The sequence below is a fragment of the Salmo salar genome, chromosome ssa06, assembly GCF_905237065.1.
Source record: "Salmo salar chromosome ssa06, Ssal_v3.1, whole genome shotgun sequence".
Classification (NCBI taxonomy): domain Eukaryota; kingdom Metazoa; phylum Chordata; class Actinopteri; order Salmoniformes; family Salmonidae; genus Salmo; species Salmo salar.
Window position 1 is genome coordinate 40,141,349 of NC_059447.1, and position 19,427 is coordinate 40,160,775.

At 48.1% G+C, this 19,427-nt stretch overlaps 1 protein-coding gene across 1 annotated transcript in view; it reads right to left on the reverse strand.

The window, feature by feature from the left end:
• Positions 1–338: 338 nt before the first annotated feature.
• Positions 339–19,427, reverse strand: part of LOC106607315 (unconventional myosin-X) — a 53,568-nt gene continuing 34,479 nt past the window's right edge. The window contains exons 5-14 of the mRNA XM_045720575.1: positions 17,290–17,472; positions 14,820–14,977; positions 12,769–12,892; positions 12,070–12,367; positions 8,702–8,909; positions 8,376–8,512; positions 7,260–7,380; positions 6,226–6,711; positions 5,772–5,963; positions 339–2,799 (exon numbers count right to left, since the gene is read on the reverse strand). Of these exons, the coding sequence (XP_045576531.1) occupies positions 2,629–2,799; positions 5,772–5,963; positions 6,226–6,711; positions 7,260–7,380; positions 8,376–8,512; positions 8,702–8,909; positions 12,070–12,367; positions 12,769–12,892; positions 14,820–14,977; positions 17,290–17,472 (2,078 nt within the window). The 3' untranslated portion in view covers positions 339–2,628. The remainder of the gene's footprint in view (positions 2,800–5,771; positions 5,964–6,225; positions 6,712–7,259; positions 7,381–8,375; positions 8,513–8,701; positions 8,910–12,069; positions 12,368–12,768; positions 12,893–14,819; positions 14,978–17,289; positions 17,473–19,427) is intronic.

Consider the following 19,427-nt stretch of genomic DNA (forward strand, 5'->3'; position numbering starts at 1 on the left):
GTCCACAAAATAATGCTGGATAAAGCTTTACAACTCACCTGGAGTGTCTGTGTGCTAATACCCCCCCCCCCCCATCAAATTCTACTACGCTACTTCAGGCCTCATTACCAGAAAGAAATGCAGGCTCACTCAGCGATGCCCGCTCGGTCAAGCAGGTCAAGTCCATTGTGTCAACCTAAGACGCTGACTGTTCAGGAGAGATTTTAGAAATCTGTCTGGTCGCTGGCGCCAAAATCCATCCCCTCTGCCAGGCAGCTCAGGTTGAGAACTTAACTATGGACTGTAACTAGGGCATTTTTCAGTGACACTGAGCCTTAACACAATAACAAACAGTATGGTACAATGGTGCTGCTTTTTAATTCATTACATACAGTCTTTATAGTTTACTTATTGCACATCCAAGTTAGTTAAAAAAAACAATAGTGCAATTGACTAGACACACATTACACACAGAAGGTACCATGCGGTGTACAAACAAGCTTTAAACAAAGCGAGCTTCAGGTTGGACTCTGTCTTCCTTTTCATAGTGAAGGGATCTCGGAGACCGTGAGCGTAGCTGCCTGCAGCTGCAGTATAAAAAGCGACGGCTTGACTGGACAGTGACCGCCTGCATATCGTATGGGCAGGGCTGGCTGTGCCATGGTGGGTCCTTCCTCCTGAGGAAGACCTCCAAGTCTGGCTGCCAGATATAGGGGCATGCGGGTTAGGGAAAATGAAATCCCACCACAGCCGGGGTTTCTAATAGACTAGTGTATTACAACATAACTAAAACTTCTATTGGTCTAAATGACATTGGGGTGTAACATTTGGTATTCTCTGGGAAAAAAGCTTACAGCAGAACTTATCTTTGGTCAATGCTCAAACACCACTTTTTGGTTACTTTAATGAACTTGGACAAAGTCTACCAGCCAAGTAGTGAACACAGAAAGGCAATGTGCTGTGGTTTTGTGGCAATAAAGTAGCTTAGGACTTTATTCAACCTGTGTTGCTGATTGCGCGATAGAAAGGTAATTTCCAATTGAGTAGACTTATACAGCGCTTACCGTGAATGCTGTCTCCACCAATGCGGGAACATTGCCTTTACATTTCAATCACGCTGTAACGCTGAACTTCCACGATACGGATTGAATAGAGCCCTTAAGCTATATAGGATCACATGGCTGATCAGTACAGTGACCTAATGGATCTAGACGAGACATTAATGGGATCATTTCAAAGCCATACTAAAAACAACTCAAAAACAGCTAGGTCCTCATTTAAGACATACAAAATGGATTAAATAAAAAAAAAAAATGTGTCACAAAGTGTGTACATAAATAATACTAAACGCATCAATAGTCAGGACAGCATTGGTTCTGTATGTAGGCACAGCAGAGAAAAGACAGGGGTCTGCAGTGTGGTTGTGATGGTCCATGTTACTGGCTGGGGGTTAGGTGAGTACATCAATTGTTCAGAGTGCGAACTTAAAACAGCTATCTAATTTCCATCCACACCGAATATGTTCCCCACTGAAACAGAGACTGGGAAATAACAGTTCCACCCTTAAATTGGAGGTATAAGCCTAGATATAAGATCAATATTGGATCAATTAACTATTAAAAATGAGCAGACAAGACATTTCAAAGGCTCCTATCAAGTGTTAGCCGTAGTTTCATAATGGGGTGATGGCTCGGGCAAGCAGCAAGTTGACAAAGGGGGAGAAATCAGAGTGTTTGGTAGAAACAACAGACAAATCATAGCCCGAGATCCTGTAGTTTCTGTTACACAGCATTGGGCTGGATCCTTTACAACATCTCGTCCAATCAAAGTGTCCCATCCAGTAGTCTCTCCCACCCAGCTGACAGTACCAGCTGGAGCTGTTCTGTCCATGACAGCCAGAGTGACTTACTGAGCTCCATCATCTGGTTCCAGTTCACACGGCTTGCTACATCAACAGTTCTAGGTAATGCAAGCCTGGCTGGGGTCTTTATGAAAACGGACTCTTTCAGAGTGTGTGTGAGAGAGAGAGAGAGAGAGGAGGTGAAAGTGTGGGTGTGAGTCAGTCAGTCTGATTCCACCCCCCCCCCCCCTTTCTATTGCATGAGGGATATTCTAGGAAAGGCAGAGCACGACATGTAGAACAACATAGCAGAGGCACGTTCACAGCGCTCCCTCAAGCAGTTTGTCCTCTGCTCCGTGTCTCTAGGGGAGCAGGGGAACTGCTTGGGGAACTGTAAATGAACTCGTGTGTCTAGGCAACAGTGTGTCTCCCTGAAGTATGGCTCTGTGAGTTCTAGGAGATGAGCCACAGCTTTCACGTTGTCGGGGTGCTGGTTCTCCCATGTGAGAACAGAGGTTGTGTGGCAGGATGGGGGAGGTGGCGACGCCTCATCAGCACCCACATTGGTTTCTGTGGGTTTCTAGCCTCACTTACAAAACAGGCTCCTCCCCTTCTCGCTCCTTCAGTTGGAAAGCCCAGCAGGGTTTATATTCACGGATGAGGAGTAAAAACAGCCCTCTCTTTGTTTTGGCTGCGGTGCTGTTCCCAGTGGAGGAGGTGGAGGAGGCAGGCGCAGGGTCCGCTAGGCTGGGGCTGGGCTCCGAGGAGGAGGCTGCATGTGAGCTGAGGACAGGGGGAAGGGGCGCTCTTCACACGGGGTGCGAGGGCAGCTCCAGCAGGGTGGGGGTGGGTGTCGGGGGGAGGTGGAAGCCCACCTCGATGGCAGTGCCCTCTGTGATGCTCACCACGTCGTCGCCCCTCCCACGCTGGCAACGGATGGCACTGAAATAGGCATTCATCAGCTGCATGATCTCAGTCAGCTGTGACGGAGAGAGAGCGAGAGAACAGAGGGAAGGGGGAAGGGGAGAGAGAGACAGAAGGAGAGAGAGAACAGAACGAGAGAGAAAGAGAACAGAGAGAGAGAGAACAGAGTCAGCCTGGTGGCAGTGTGAGAAGTGTCTTTCTCAATGTCTGTGTCTGGCACCATCACAGGGGCGAGGGGAGGGAGGGCAGAGATGATGTCATCCAGCTGCTGCTGGAACAGAAACAATCCTCCAGGGATGGTCAGAGCGTGATGTGCCTTGGCACATTCTGCAGCAGCACCAGCACTCACACCACTGGACTGAACTTCAGTAAGACACAACCCTAAAAACAACAAAAGCAGATGGGTATTGCATTTCAACATACTATGTCTGTGTTTCAGCTGGGTTTTATATCTGTCCTTAAGGTCACAGCAAAATATTGCATTAGCTCATGATCGTATGTTGTTGTGTTGGCCACCGGGTCCTAACCCCAATTTATCCAACTTCCATCAGTCCACATCTGGCCTTACCCCTAACACTATGTGACCTCTGGCCATAACCTTTGCCCTAACTTCAACACGACCCCAGTCCAGTTGCCGGCACCAATTTGAACCCTGACTTCAGCTGCTAACCTTGCCTTAACCCGTTGACTCCTAGCTTAACCATATCCCCCTTCAAACCAGCTCCTGTTGAACTCTCCGCCCAATCCACTTAAATCCTCTACGTTTACGACTGAGCAATGTGAGCCCCATAGTTCAGAAAAGTATCACCCTCCCTTAGCTGGCCTCCAATTTGCCTGTTCTGCTGCACCAATAAATAAATAAAAGGCACTCTTGTGCCCCGTGAGAGAGAGATCACAGAGAGGGCTTTGTTCCGCGTGGGAAGATGCAAGCAGATGCAAGCGACAAAAAAAAAAGAATTAGCGGTTTGGGGAAATATCCAGGTTTCTGGGAAATGTTATGGGCTAATATTTTAGTCTAACCACTGCAGAGAAAAAAACCCTCACCCTGGTTAGTATTTAATAACAGGAAGTAAGACTCTTGGTGGTTGATTCTGGTGGCAGAGAGAGAGAGGCAGGCTGTGTACTCTCGTTTAAATCGCGATTAATTACGGTTTTTGCACATGGAATAACATCGTGAGCAGGCAGCGTGGCTGTTTCAATGACTGTGCACAACGTGTCACTGTGACCAGGAATAGAGGCCATTCACCATGCACAATAAAGCAGCTCACTGCTGTATGCAGCCCGAATGAGGAGAACTGGAGTCAATCAAAGACCGTCTCAGGTTTAATTCCACCTACAGACTCCGCTACGTGTCTATACAGTGGGGCAAAAAAGTATTTAGTCAGCCACCAATTGTGCAAATTCTCCCACTTAAAAAGATGAGAGAGGCCTGTAATTTTCATCATAGGTACACTTCAACTATGACAGACAAAATTAGATTTTTTTTCTCCAGAAAATCACATTGTAGGATTTTTTATGAATTTATTTGCAAATTATGGTGGAAAATAAGTATTTGGTCAATAACAAAAGTTTATCTCAATACTTTGTTATATACCCTTTGTTGGCAATGACACAGGTCAAACGTTTTCTGTAAGTCTTCACAAGGTTTTCACACACTGTTGCTGGTATTTTGGCCCATTCCTCCATGCAGATCTCCTCTAGAGCAGTGATGTTTTGGGGCTGTCGCTGGGCAACACGGACTTTCAACTCCCTCCAAAGATTTTCTATGGGGTTGAGATCTGGAGACTGGCTAGGCTGCTCCAGGACCTTGAAATGCTTCTTACGAAGCCACTCCTTCGTTGCCCGGGCGGTGTGTTTGGGATCATTGTCATGCTGAAAGACCCAGCCACGTTTCATCTTCAATGCCCTTGCTGATGGAAGGAGGTTTTCACTCAAAATCTCACGATACATGGCCCCATTCATACTTTCCTTTACACGGATCAGTCGTCCTGGTCCCTTTGCAGAAAAACAGCCCCAAAGCATGATGTTTCCACCCCCATGCTTCACAGTAGGTATGGTGTTCTTTGGATGCAACTCAGTATTCTTTGTCCTCCAAACACGACGAGTTGAGTTTTTACCAAAAAGTAATATTTTGGTTTCATCTGACCATATGACATTCTCCCAATCCTCTTCTGGATCATCCAAATGCTCTCTAGCAAACTTCAGACGGGCCTGGACACGTACTGGCTTAAGCAGGGGGACACGTCTGGCACAGCAGGATTTGAGTCCCTGGCGGCGTAGTGTGTTACTGATGGTAGGCTTTGTTACTTTGGTCCCAGCTCTCTGCAGGTCATTCACTAGGTCCCCCCCGTGTGCTTCTGGGATTTTTGCTCACCGTTCTTGTGATCAGTTTTGACCCCACGGGGTGAGATCTTGCGTGGAGCCCCAGATCGAGGGAGATTATCAGTGGTCTTGTATGTCTTCCATTTCCTAATAATTGCTCCCACAGTTGATTTCTTCAAACCAAGCTGCTTACCTATTGCAGATTCAGTCTTCCCAGCCTGGTGCAGGTCTACAATTTTGTTTCTGGTGTCCTTTGACAGCTCTTTGGTCTTGGCCATAGTGGAGTTTGGAGTGTGACTGTTTGAGGTTGTGGACAGGTGTCTTTTATACTGATAACAAGTTCAAACAGGTGCCATTAATACAGGTAACGAGTGGAGGACAGAGGAGCCTCTTAAAGAAGAAGTTACAGGTCTGTGAGAGCCAGAAATCTTGCTTGTTTGTAGGTGACCAAATACTTATTTTCCACCATAATTTGCAAATAAATTCATAAAAAATCCTACAATGTGATTTTCTGGATTTTTTCCCCTCATTTTGTCTGTCATAGTTGACGTGTACCTATGATGAAAATTACAGGCCTCTCGCGTCTTTTTAAGTGGGAGAACTTGCACAATTGGTGGCTGACTAAATACTTTTTTGCCCCACTGTACGTGACAGATGTATCATGTGTACACACAATGCCTCCTGCTATGAGCTTTTGTTCACCCACCTTGGTGGTTTCAAACAGCAGGTCTCGGTCGCCGGCGGTGATCTTGAAGGTGTTGCTGTCGGAGACGCCGTAGGAGCAGATCTGTCCGTAGGGGAAGGACTCCAAAGCCTCTGCCTCGCCCTGCCTGTACAGAGACACACACGTCGCTGCCACACCCAGCCACAGCTTCTGAGAGAAACTACCTGTCGAACTCTGGAGAGAGAAAGAAAGAGGGAGATAAAGAGAGAGAGAGAGACAAAGACAGAGGGAGAGTAAAAGAGAGAGAGAGAGAGAAGGAGAGGCAGAGGGAGAGTAAAAGTGTGAGAGAGAGAGGCAGAGGCAGAGTAAAAGTGAGAGGGAGAGGCAGAGGGAGAGAGAGAAAGAGAGAGAGAGAGAGCGGAAGAGGTCAGTACTAAAATCTCTCTTTACATTCAACTCACTAATCTGTGCAGACGGAGAAAGGAGATGTACTCACAATATAGAAGTCCACCTCATAGAGTGTGCAGCCAAAGCCAGACCACTGGCGTGCGATGGTGAGGTAGGCAGCCATACTGTCCCTCCTACTGTACCCGGCCAGGCCCTTCCAGCACTCCACGATGGTGCTCATGATGGCCGCAGCCTCCTCCTTCAGACGGCTGCGTAGCCGCAGGTCCTGCTCCACCTTCTGCTTGTGGGCTGCAGTGGCCGTATGGTTCCACAACGCCCCTCCCAGGAGACCCCCGGGGAAGCGCTGGGGGCAGCCCTGGGCCGGGGGCTGGGTGGTGGGGAGGAGGGCAGGGGGGACACAGGGGGGCATGAGGAGCCGAGCCTCCACCATGTGGCCGGGGAAGAGCTCGTCCAGAGGGGGGTAGGGGGAGTGGGTGCTGAAGTCCCCGATCACAGACTGAAGCCGCAGGGCAGCCAGGGTCTGGAGGTCCTCCTCACAGGCTGGGAGCTGACCTCGCACCACCATCTCATGGCACTGCAGGGAGAGAGAGAGGTGGAGAGAGATGTAGAGGATAGAGAAAGAGAGCATGAGTGAGATTGAAGAAAATGAAGATGGAATGAAAGAGGGGGGGGTGGTTTAAAAGAGAGAGAGAAATAGAAAGGGGTAAAGAGATGGGAACAGCGGTAACGCTCTCCCTCCATCCATCATAGTTGTACTCCACCCTGTTTTACTCAGGCCCATAACTCTTTTATAACTGTCCTCAGGAAGAATGTACTAATGTACTCAGCCCTGCATGGTTGAGCCTGGCCTGGGCTCTCAGCAGTGCAGCCAATGGCCTTACTCATGTTTTTAAAGCATTGTGTTTAATTACTATTGTGGATTGCAAGACTTTAACGACTGTTAAGTGAAACCTAATAACGCAGTGAAATACAAGAAATGAGTCACTGGCCAAAGCTATTAAAATGTCTCGTTATCATTATTCGGAAAAGCCACTAATGTCTAATTTAACACTGACAATAACACAGGAAATAGAGGCGCCGATCTCTCTTTCGCTCTCTCTCTCTCTCTGTGAGGTTTGTTACCTGTTCAAAGAGGAAGAGGTACTCGATGCTGTCGACAGATATGGCGTCAGCATCCAGAAGGCAGTAGAGTTTAAAGCAGAGCCTCCACTGGGAGTCTGAGTCTGGCTCTTTGGCAGACAGGCTGGAGAGAGAGGAGGAAGAACACAAGGGGTTAGCAGGGGTGACCGGTGGGAAAAAAAACACGTGAGAAATTATACACACGTACGAGCATGCATGCACACACATATGCACACACACACATATGCATGAGAACTCCCTAACTGGCTGGCCAGGTCAATATCCCACCACCCCATCCCTTCCTGTCTGTGACATCACCAGAAGATGACTAGCAGCGACTAGCTACATTTGGTATGTTAACTGTGTCACTCTAGCTCTGTAGACTGTAGACACACGCACACCTCTTAGAACAACGCCGAGCCCTTCAATTCCAGCTGAATTTACCCCTTATCTGCGACACTGAGACTTGTCCCCACACAAGCATATGACATCGGTGTCACATTGAGTGCTCAGTGACTGCAGATAGACAGACATTGTGACACAAGCCCACTACTTTCCCAGCATGGTGTCGGTTTGTGTTTGACACGGCAAGGTCAGCAGTTATCAGGGACTTGGTTGATTTACAGCGTGAGAGCTGGACAACAGGAGAAGAAAAACACAAACGACACTATCTGTAGAAACTAGGAGGATAGAAAGGTTCAGAACTTTTGTGAAACATTACAGCACAGTTGAGAAATATATGGCAATTAGAAATGAAAATGGGATGGTTTCCAGAGATAGGTGGGAGGCGTTGAGGGTAGCTGAAGGGTGAAAAATGAAAGGAAAGTAAAATATACAGTGATCCTTAAAATGCATACAGTATATATAAGCTGGAAGTAGAAGCCTAAGTGTTGTTGTCCATTAGTTTACTCCAATTAGGGGAGGGGTGGTAGGGCTAGGGGAAAATAATGCTACAAATATATATGGGGGATAGAAATGATGCAGACAATTACATTGATAGAAGCCACAATCTATCTGCAATATTTAAGCTGATCCACCCGCTAAAAAAATTTTAATAAAATAAAAACGACACTATCTATCTCTCAAAGACTTCAGATTCTGCGTCTGCGCGATATTTACTTTTCAAACCTGGTGAGGATGTCAGCGATGATGGTGTTTCCCCCTACAGCTCTCTCCCAGTGGGCGTTCTGCTCAAACAGAGAAAACGTGTTTCTGCTCTCCTTCAGACCCAGCTTCTCCAACATCCTCCTCACCACCTAGCAGAGGAGAGAGCGAGAGAGAGAGAGTCTGGAGGAGTACACTGACAAGCATTTCCCAACTTGCTGGGTCTTTACAGTGCAAGTCTCCACAAAGGTCAACTAGAGAGGAAAGGATTGGAGAGGGTGTTCGTAGATCTTGATAGAGAGAGAGAGAGAGACAGAGATGATAGAGAGGTCCCCCCTCACCTCGTTGGCGGTGGTGTGTGAGCTGATGTGGAGCTGACAGGAGCCTGGTCCTGGGTAGTGAACCGTACACAGCATCTCCTGTCTCCCCATCAACACCTGGATCTCCTCCCAGGAGGGAACACATTCCCGGCACCGTGTCTTCTCCAGAGCCTCCCCGATGAACGACGCATAGTTATCCATCTCAGAGTCCGGAAATTGGCTCTGGATCCTGGACCACAGGAGGGGAGAGAGGAGACACGGGAGTGAGCAGGGTGAGTGTGTGTGAATGACTAACGGAAACTACACTACATTTCAAAAGGGCAAACTGAAGCATGTCAGTGTTTCTAATATTGATAATGCGAGGCCTGTAAACCGTTATATTATTTTAACTGGATTTGCGTCATCCTTTCGGTTCCACACAAGCCATCTTTATTTTCTTTCGCTTTGGCAATACTGAGAAGTCAATGAGGCGAGGAACGACCAATGTTCTCACTTTGGCTCTCAGAGACTTAGAAGGCTCTCCTCCCTCCACCCTTCAAAGAGAATGTAAAAAGGGAAAGAAAACATGTTTGACTTTCAGCAGAGCTCTTTACAGGAAAAGGTGTTTCCGCTCACGTGAACCAGAGTGACCTGCCGCTTCCTCTCAGCGGAGTGGCCAGGGAAGGTGAGGGGGGGGGGTCCACCCTCAATGGGCCAAAAGCTCCAACACACGCAAGAATGTCAGAGGTGTGAAAGGTGACCTGACACAGCCATGAGCTCACCTCAGCTCAAACAAGGAAGGGTAGAAGTTGGGGAAGGAAGCAATTATACTACAGTGTCCATCCCAAAATATACAGCACAGCACAGAGGAGAGCTGGAGAGAGAAAGGGGGCGAATGAGAGGAGACTCACACTCCAGACAGCCAAATGGAGAGAGAAGAGAAGAGGAGAGGAGAGGAGAGGAGAGGAGAGGAGAGAGAGAGAGAGAGAGAGAGAAGGGCCTCCACTCCCCTCTCTGTTCCTCTGTCTCATTACGGGGCACAGGGTGGGTTTTGTCTTGCTGCTCAAACATAATTACGAATGCTCCACTGAGAGAGGCTGTGTGATCCCTTTCCGTCTGCCCCCCTCCCCACCCCACCCCGCCTGGCCCAACCTCCTCTCCTCCACGCACGCAGGGCTCATGCCGACCCTTCTCCGACTGGGGACATTCCCTGGGGGGTTCTCAGTGCACCATGGGGGTAGAGGGGGAGGGGGGCTCAGTCTCTGGGCCCTCTGCCCAGTGTGCAGCTCCAGTTCTGTCCAGCTGTGGGGTCAGCCTTAACACTCTCTCACAGAGGTCTCAGGGAAACACTGACCCTATCTCTTTATAGCAGCGCTGCTGCATAACCCGCCACCTTGCATTTAGGCTGACCCCGGAGGCTAATAGCTAGCTATACTGTGAAAAGTACAACCGCCATACTTACCCAAGCCAAACATACAGTACGTTCGGAAAGTATTCAGACTTTTTCCACATTTTGTTAGGTTACAGCCTTCTTCTAAAATGTATTAAATAGTATTTTTTCCTTGTCAATCTACACACAATACCACATAATGACAAAGCAAAAACAGGTTTTTAGAAATGTTTGCATATTTATTCAAAATAAAAAACAGAAATAATACATTTACATAAGTATACAGTCCCTTTATCAGTACTTTGTTGAAGCACCTTTGGCAGCGATTACAGCCTCGAGTCTTCTTGGGTATGACGCTACAAGCTTGGTACACTTGTATTTGGGGAGTTTCTCATTCTTCTCTGCAGATCCTCTCAAGCTCTGTCAGGCCGTCTCTTCAGAGATGTTCGATTGGGTTCAAGTTCGGGCTCTGGCTGGGCCACTCAAGGACATTCAGAGACTTGTCCCGAAGCCATTCCTGCGTTGTCTTGGCTGTGTGCTTAGGGTCGTTGTCCTGTTGGAAGGTGAACCTTCACCCCAGTCTGAGGTCCTCGAGCAGGTTTTCATCAAGGATCTCTCTGTACTTTTCTTCATTCATCTATGCCTCGATCCTGACTAGCCTCCCAGTCCCTGCCACTGAAAAACATCCCCACAGCATGATGCTGCCACCACCATGCTTCACCGTAGGGATGGTGCCAGGTTTCCTCCAGACGTGACGCTTGGCATTCAGGTCAAAGAGTTCAATCTTAGTTTCATCAGACCAGAGAAACTTGTTTCTCATGATCTGAGAGTCTTAAGGTGCCTTTTGGCAAACTCCAAGGGGCTGTCATGTGCCAACTCCAAATAGGAGTTCTGCAGAGATGGTTGTCCTTCTGGAAGGTTCTCCCATCTCCACAGAGGAACTCTAGAGCTCTGTCAGAGTGATCATTGGGTTCTTGATCACCTCCCTGACCAAGGCCCTTCTCCCCCGATTGCTCAGTTTGGCCGGGTACCCAGCTCTAGGAAGAGTATTGGTGGTTCCAAACTTCTTCCACTTAAGAATGATGGAGGCCACTGTGTTCTTTGGGACCTTCAATGTTGCTGAAATGTTTTGGTACCCCAGATCTGTGCCTCGACATAATCCAGTCTTGGAGCTCAATCAAGTTGTAGAACATCTCAAGTATGATCAATGGAAACAGGATGCACCTGAGCTCAAATTTCAACTCTCATAGCAAAGGGTTTGAATTACTTATGTAAATAAGGTATTTCTGTTTTTAATACATTTGCAAAAATGTCTAAAAACCTGTTTTTGCTTTGTCATTATGGGGTATTGTGTGTAGATTGCTGAGGATTTTCTCAAGGGGTCTGAATACCTTCCGAAGGCACTGTACCATGAGAGACAGTGTATTCTAGCTGTGCTATATATTGTGTGCTATATATTATATTCTGTGCTATATATTGCAACTGTTCCATTAGCTTTGGCCTGATACTGAGTAGCAATGTAAACATGGGCATCATATATAGTGCTTCGTGACTAGCAGTCCAACAGAGGCTTTAGGCCAAAGATTAGCACTGTTAATATAGCTTAGCATGTGGCTAATTCAGAGCTGCAAATTCACTCCTAAAACACTGGATATGTCTGGGGGTCGTGCAGTGACAATGTGAGGGCATTTCACACTACTATATCTAACTGGTGGTTAGCAGGCTTGGCGCCTGTCTCCTGTCTGCTCCCACAGTGGGTTCCCATGCTACTGGCACCCTTCTGGCCCATTATCCTGACCCCCATTTCTCCCTCGTACCACAGCCCTATTCCCACCTCACCTCTCAAATCATTTCTGTGACAGGGTACAGAGACACCTGTCAACACCAAACGCTTTCTATTGTTATTGAAACCAGCTGATGTCTTAAAGTTCTCCGCAGGCTACGACAGAGCTAGGTGGATGGGTAGAGGAAGAATTACATCTCCCGTTGAGGGCGTTGTGTTATATGTTGTGTGTGTCACCTCTTGAGGTGGAAGCGCAGGTATTTAAGCACGGCGGGGCCGGGCAGGAAGGTGCAGCTCATGCAGGTGAGGAGCTGCCAGTAGCGGAGGTGTGCGGCGGTGTGGGGCTGCGGCGTGCAGCTGGTCTGCTTCACCAGCTGGCAGTAGACCTCGTCCCGGAGCGGCCGCAGGTCCAGACAGGTCTGCAGCACGCCCTGGATCAGAGGCACCGGGTCCCGCGCGCACTCCAGCTGCTGCAGACAGTTGAAGAGCTTCACCGCTTCCTCCCGCACCGTGGCGTAGCCCTTACCGCTGTGGTCTGGGGGTGGGGGTGGAGAGAGAGGGAGTCAGTACCAGACGCATAGTATTAGGAATTAGACCAGACTAGACCAGTCAGCATGGTTGAGAATAGATGATCCTGCCTATGTGATGTCTCTCGGTAGAACAACTAAGCTTTAGTGGCCGTCTCTCATCAGTCCTTATCCAAGCAGTCTCACTCACTGGCCTTGACTTGGCACGCAGGCAGGTAGGCATTACAGGTGACTAACTCAATGGTAAGTCTATATGTCAGTCTGTTACAGTGTATGATATGTCAACGAGCATGTGACAGCATTACTCGTATGTGAGTGGGTGTGTGTGTACCTGCTCGTGTTCTATTGTAGAGTTTACAGACACGGCACTGAACGCAAGGACAGGTGGAAGCATGATAGTAGTACTTACAGGTGTGTTCCAGGCTGCCGTAAGGGAAGGGCAGCAGGGGGGCATACAGGGGGCTCTGGGTGTGCTTCAGGATGGGGTTGTGTTGGTAGATATTATCTACCACCTCAGGGTTAAACTTGTTCTCCTGGAGAAGAAAGACAGAGAGACAGACAGACAGTTAAAAAGAGAGAGAGTGACAGATTAGCTTCCTTGACCTTCCAGCTGACCTGGGTGCAGCCCCAAGCAGGGCTGCTATGAGAGAGAGTGTGTTGGGTAACAGGGGCGACTAGGGTCAGTGGGAGTCAGGCCATGGAGCAGGACAGCTATGGCCGCTTTTTAAACACCTGGGGACCCAACAAAACACACCGCCATCCCTGACACTATTTACATGTCTATGTGGTATCTCCCTACAGATGCAGCTCTCATTGACAGAAACACATTTTACATGACATTTGAATCATTTAGCAGACGCTCTTATCCAGAGCGAGTTACAGGAGCAATTAGTGTTAAGTGCTTTGCTCAAGGGCACAGACAGATTTTTCACCTAGTCAGTTCGAGGATTCAAGCCAGCGACCTTTCGACCAGCGACTGGCCCAACCTCTTAACCGCTAGGCGTCTTGCCGCCCTACACAGACGGCATCCACCGCTGCAATCCCTGCCTGCACCTGTTGAACATTAGTAATGTTGCCACTGCTCTCCCTCCTTCCCCCAATTCACCCTCCTTTGTGGGGCAAAGTTGACACATTCCTCTGAAATGTTTTGGTCCATCTGAACTGGGACCATGTAGAACACTGGCAGACTGTCTATTGGACAGACACATACAGCCTACATACACAACACATTACCATAGGCTAACATACAGTGCCTGTACAGTGCTCAACACTGGGACACACATTGCGGTCTATGTAGAGGTCGCACGAGGACACAACGGGATTCATTTATAATCTGCAGGATTCCGACAGAACATCCATCCTCGTTATGTCCTAAAAATGGACACGTTCCCTTGTCCTTCTCACTCTCTCCCCCCTCCCTCTCTCTGTCCCTCTCTCCCTCTTTCACACGCGACACAGACTGGAGGTCCAAGGCTGAAACGGTCATCTGTCTTCACCTCCATGTCTGGTGGGACACATCTACACTCAGAGATATGCACTTCTCTCACACAAAGCACTCCTCTATTCATTCTCTCCCCCTCCCTCTCTCTCCCTGTCCCTGTCCCTCTCTCTCCCTGTCCCTCTCTCTCCCTATCCCTCTCTCTCCCTGTCCCTCTCCCTCTCCCGTAGTGTCAGTTGTGTTCAGTAGTGTTCTCCAGCCTTCAGTGGGATTCGGCTAGGCTTTGTGTTAAGTGTGAGAAAGAGTGTTGGAAGGAGTGGAGGAGGATTGGAAAGGGGGAGGAAGAGAAGACAGGGGCAACTCTTTAAAAAGCGTCCCCATCTCTTCCTCCTTCCGCTGAAGTCAAGTGATCGAAGGGCACATTTACAAGAATACACACACAACAACACACAAACTCAGAATAGCAAACAAGCAGAGACTTAACACCACTTGGTGAATTCCAAAGTGATGGCAGAGTGTGGTCTGGCTTTTTCGCTTAGACTTTGTCTTAGTGTTGAATGAAATCATACTTTAAAAATAGAACTGTTCAGTGAGGCATGTTTCTGTGGGCAAACACACGTACACACCCTGGTACCGGGTCCAAATATGACGCTTTGCCTTGCACACCCTCTTCATCCACCCTTTTGCCTCTAAAAATGACACGTTCCTTAAAATAGGGCAGAACATTCCGGTGGAACTTTTACGGGTTGCCTCCTCTCCCCTCACAGCTTGGTGGAACAAGATAATTCCCTGAATTCCCTGCAACGACAGTTGGAGGACACTTTGGACTCGCGACCCAGTGTGGTTGCGCGGTTGCCGCGGTGACAGAGCGGAGGTATAATGTCCGTTGTGTTGCTGCGGTCCGTGTTTGGTGACCCTTGTCATCGGCAGCTTGGCAGTGGTCTGGTCTGGGGCGGGCAGCGAGATGCTGTGAAGCAGTGTGTGTGTGTGCGCGCGTGTGTGTGCATATGTGTGTGTCTCACCTCGATGTCTCGGATCAGGAGCTGAGTGGGCGTCTCCACGGGGGCTTTTGTGTCGATGACCTTCTGGACAGCGCAGGCCCAGTGCACAGCCTCGTTGAAGTGCTTGGTGTACAGCCTGTAGCAGTGCTTACGCCCATACACTGTGATGCTCCAGTACCCTGAAACACACACACACACACAGGGAAAATCAGTCATCAGTGTATCGTGCAATGAAAGCATGAGTAAACATGAACAAACAGAAGCTGAACTTTCAAAGAACAATATAGCTATAGAGAGCAGAATTCAAGGCCTATACTTATGTAATAACTGTGGTTTCAGAAAATAAGGAAGCCTGCTCCACTCTCCCTCTCATGTGGTCTGAACATGGGACACTCCACATATCTGGTGTGACTCCTGCTTCCTCACTTCCTCTCTGGGTTTCACTGAGGTCAGCGGTCATCCCGAGAGGGGCTCCCAACTTTATTAGCCACTAAGCCCAACCGAAACACAACGACTACATCCAATCTCCTGGCACAACACCTGGCCTAACCTCCTGTAAGAACAGAGAAAGCCCTCTCTCTTCCATGTGCACAGGAAGTAGTAACTGTACTGGACACGCTACAGGCAGTGTGGACCCCTGGGCCAATCATACCCTGAGTTGGTTACCATGTGATCTCCTGCTAGCTACGTGACTGTCACGCCCTGACCTTAGAGAATAATAAGGATCTTTATGTTTGGTTAGGTCAGGGGGTGACTCGGGTGGGAAAGCCTATGTTTTCTATTTCTTTGTTTTTGGCCGAGTGTGGTTCCCAATCAGAGGCAGCTGTCTATCGTTGTCTCTGATTGGGGATCATATATAAGTTGTCATTTTGTAACGGCTGTCGTCGGATATAGACCAAAATGCAGCGGGGAAATGTGCACTCATCTTCTTTATTATATTCGGACAAGAAGGAGAACCAAAATAAACACGTACACAAAGAAAACACAACGACTATTCACAGGCTGGTAAGGCACAAGGCTATACACAGAACAATCTCCCACAAAGTACTCAACAAACACACACCTATATATAGGACTCTCAATCAGAGGCAACTAGAAAACACCTGCCTCCAATTGAGAGTCCAACCCCAATTAACAAAACATAGAAATACAAAAGACTAGACAGAACATAGAAATACACTAACATATAACAGTGCCCAAAAACCCCCGGAATACATAAATCAAATACCCTACTAAACAAACCACCACCCCGAACCACATAAAACAAATACCCTCTGCCACGTCCTGACCAAACTACAATAACAAATAACCCTTATACTGGTCAGGACGTGACACATTTTCCTTTTGGTTTTTGTGGGATCTCGTTTTCTGTTTAGTGTCTGTGCCTGACAGAACTGTTCGCTTTCGTTTTGTTGCTGTAGTTATTTTGTTTTTGTGTTTCTTGAATAAACGAATCATGACTAACCACGCTGCGCCTTGGTCTACTTCTACCACCAACGAGAGCCGTTACAGTGACTTGGCATACTGATTTGTCTTTGTTTAGATTGGTCAAGTTCAAAAGCCAAGTGAGGCTAAAGTGTGTTTGTGTGTGTGTCCATTCACTGCTATTTCACAAGTGAGCGATAGAGTGGTGGAAGGAGATACTGGGCCTAAAAGGGGACTAGTATTGTATTGTATGGTAAGGAGATTAGGAGGAAGCCGTTCGGTCCATGCCACTCTGCGGGAACAGACTTACTCAGAGGCTCATAGAGGAACACAGACAGAACACACAGCCACCAGTGAGCTGTACTTTTACTAAGGGCAGGACAAAACAGACGAAAAAGCAAAACAGAGTACACACTTCTCTGCAGGAAAGTCCCAGAGCAGATTTAGGGGAATGTTTGGATGAAGTTTTTTTTCTCCTGGAGGTTTTAAGTGGTTGTCTAAAGTCAGCAGGCGAAGGTACAATCCCCTCCATACAGACACAGAGGGCCTGTGTGTGTGTGTGTGTGTGTGTGTGTGTGTCGTGGGTGAGTAATAGAAGAACTCCTAGTCCGAGTCATCCCCCTCTCTCTCTTCACACAACAATAGCATTTCACCTGTATTTCCTTTCCGATTCCTGTCATTCAGGGTGTTAAACGGTAAAGGGCTGGTGACTCAGAAGGTCCCAGAAAAACCCAAGTTGTGGAGAGAAAAGTGGACTGGGTTTTCCAGACTTCCTCTGGGTGTACTGGGCTTACAGGAACTGAGAGGAGACCGTAAATCCTCATATTACGACCGCTTTGAGATCTTTACCAATATTTGATTATTGAACCAATATGGAACTTATTACGTGGGGCTTAGTTATCCAAACAGGGAATGTGGGATGGCGTGTAAGAATATATATGAGAGAGAGAGAGAGAGAGAGAGAGAGAGAGACTATACACGCATGCATGTCTGTGTTCATGCACACTGCGTGTATGTGTGCATGCTCATGTGTCTGTGTGTGCGTGCGTGAGTGAGTGGCACTCACCTGTCTCCTTGAAGGTCTGTTTGTCTGGCCAGATGACAGAACAGAGGTTGGTGAGTACCAGCGTTCCCAGTCTGCGGGCTCCTCTCTCTGAGCTGCTGTAGTAATCTAAGGTGTCCTGGCTCAGTACAAACCAGTAGCACCGCTGCTTGATCCAGCTTCCACGCACCTCCCGGAACAGCCAGCCTACACACACACACAATGAATGTGTGTGAGAAATATGTTTTTTTATTTCACCTTTATTTTACCAGGTAGGCCAGTTGAGAACAAGTTCTCATTTACAACTGCGACCTGGCCAAGATGAAGCAAAGCAGTGCATGTTATCAAAAAGGTGGCCTAATCAAAAACATATCTGCACATGATAGTGTGTGTGTTTTTGTGCATGCGCCTCTGTGTGTGTGTGTGTGTGTGGTGTGTGCGCAACTGTGTGTGCAACTGTGTGTGTGCGTGTGTCTTATTTGGTTGAATGTAAGAGTTAATTAGTTTGGGCTGAACATAATCACTAAGAGGTTGAACCCATCGGACATAAAATATGTCTGTAACATGCAGAACAGGTTAAAAATAACGGCAGCTAATGTATAGTCAGACATTAAGGCCTGTGTGCCTGCCACCAGGATAATTACAGCTGTAAAAAACACAGAAAGAAGAAAGCGGGAGGTTGGAGAACAGTCACTGGTGGTGGAGTAGCAGGAAGAGAACTGGTGGACTGATCTTTCATTAACGCCCAGAGAGGGAGGGAGGGAGGGAGGGAGGGAAAGAAAGAAAGAAAGGCTGATACATTCTCCTGGCTCCCTTCACCATTCCACCCCTGTCACATAACCATGGCCCTCAGAACTGGGTGGTGTTCACTAGGCACAGAACGAGAGAAAACGGTTTGAAACTGACCGGAATTTGTCCAATAAAAACGGTCATTTTCCATTTCACAACTGTTTGTGTTTGGTCTCTACTGAACGGGATCCTGGTCTGCAGTGTCCAGCTTTACATGGAAGGGATGTACACTACATGGCCAAAAGTATGTGGACACTGCAGACCAGTGTCAACTGCTCGTCGAACATCTCGTTCCAAAATCATGGGCATTAATATGGAGTTGGTCCCCCCCTTTGCTGTTATAACAGCCTCTTCTCTTCTGTGAAGGCTTTCCACTAGATGTTGGAACATTGCTGCGGGGACTTGCTTCCATTCAGCCACAAAAGCATTAGTGAGGTCAGGCACTGATGTTGGACAATTAGGCCTGGCTCGCAGACGGCGTTCCAATTCATCCCAAAGGTCAGGGCTCTGTACCACTTTACGGCTGAGCCGTTGTTGCTCCTAGACGTTTCCACTTCACAATAACAGCACTTACAGTTGACTGGGGCAGCTCTAGCAGGACAGAAATGTGATGACCTGACTTGTTGGAAAAGTGGCATCCTATGACAGTTCCATGTTGAAAGTCACTGAGCTCTTCAGTGAGGCCATTCTACTGCCAGTGTTTGTCTATGGAGATTGCATGGCTGTGTGCTCGATTTGATACACCTGTCAGCAACGGGTGTGGCTCAAATAGCCAAATACACTCATTTGAAGGGCGCTATGGTGAGGGCAGGGTTATGTGGCTGTGCCATCCGTTGAGTGTGTGTGTGTGCGTGTGCATGTGTTTATGGGAACAACAGTGCCATGTTCATTGGGCTAACTTCAGAGAACAGCTCTGACGCCGAGCCAGCGTCACAGCTTCCTCTGTGGTAGGCAAGCTGCATGCCACCTGTCAGCTCTCCCTCGCTTTCCCTACAGCTCTTTTCTCTTCGCTCAGTCTCTCCCTCTTTCATCTCCCCCCCCGCACCAGCTCCCCTTTTTCCTGCCGTAAAGTGCTTTTCCCTACATGCAGAGCCCCCATTGCTACCATCCCCCATGGTACAACCCATAGACCTGGAGAGGGGCAGTCGAAGTGGGAGTCTGGAACACACTATAATCCCACCCAACATAGTCCTGAGGTACTTCATGTGGTGTTAAGGAGCAGGAGCATAGAAATCAACAGGAGCATAAAAACCAACACGAAATGGAGAAATAAAAGACTATGAGGTAAGACAGGACGGGATTGGGTGGGGTTGATGATTGGGTAGGGGGTAGAGGGATGGAGGGGTGTGGGTGGACTGGTTAGCGGAGAGCTG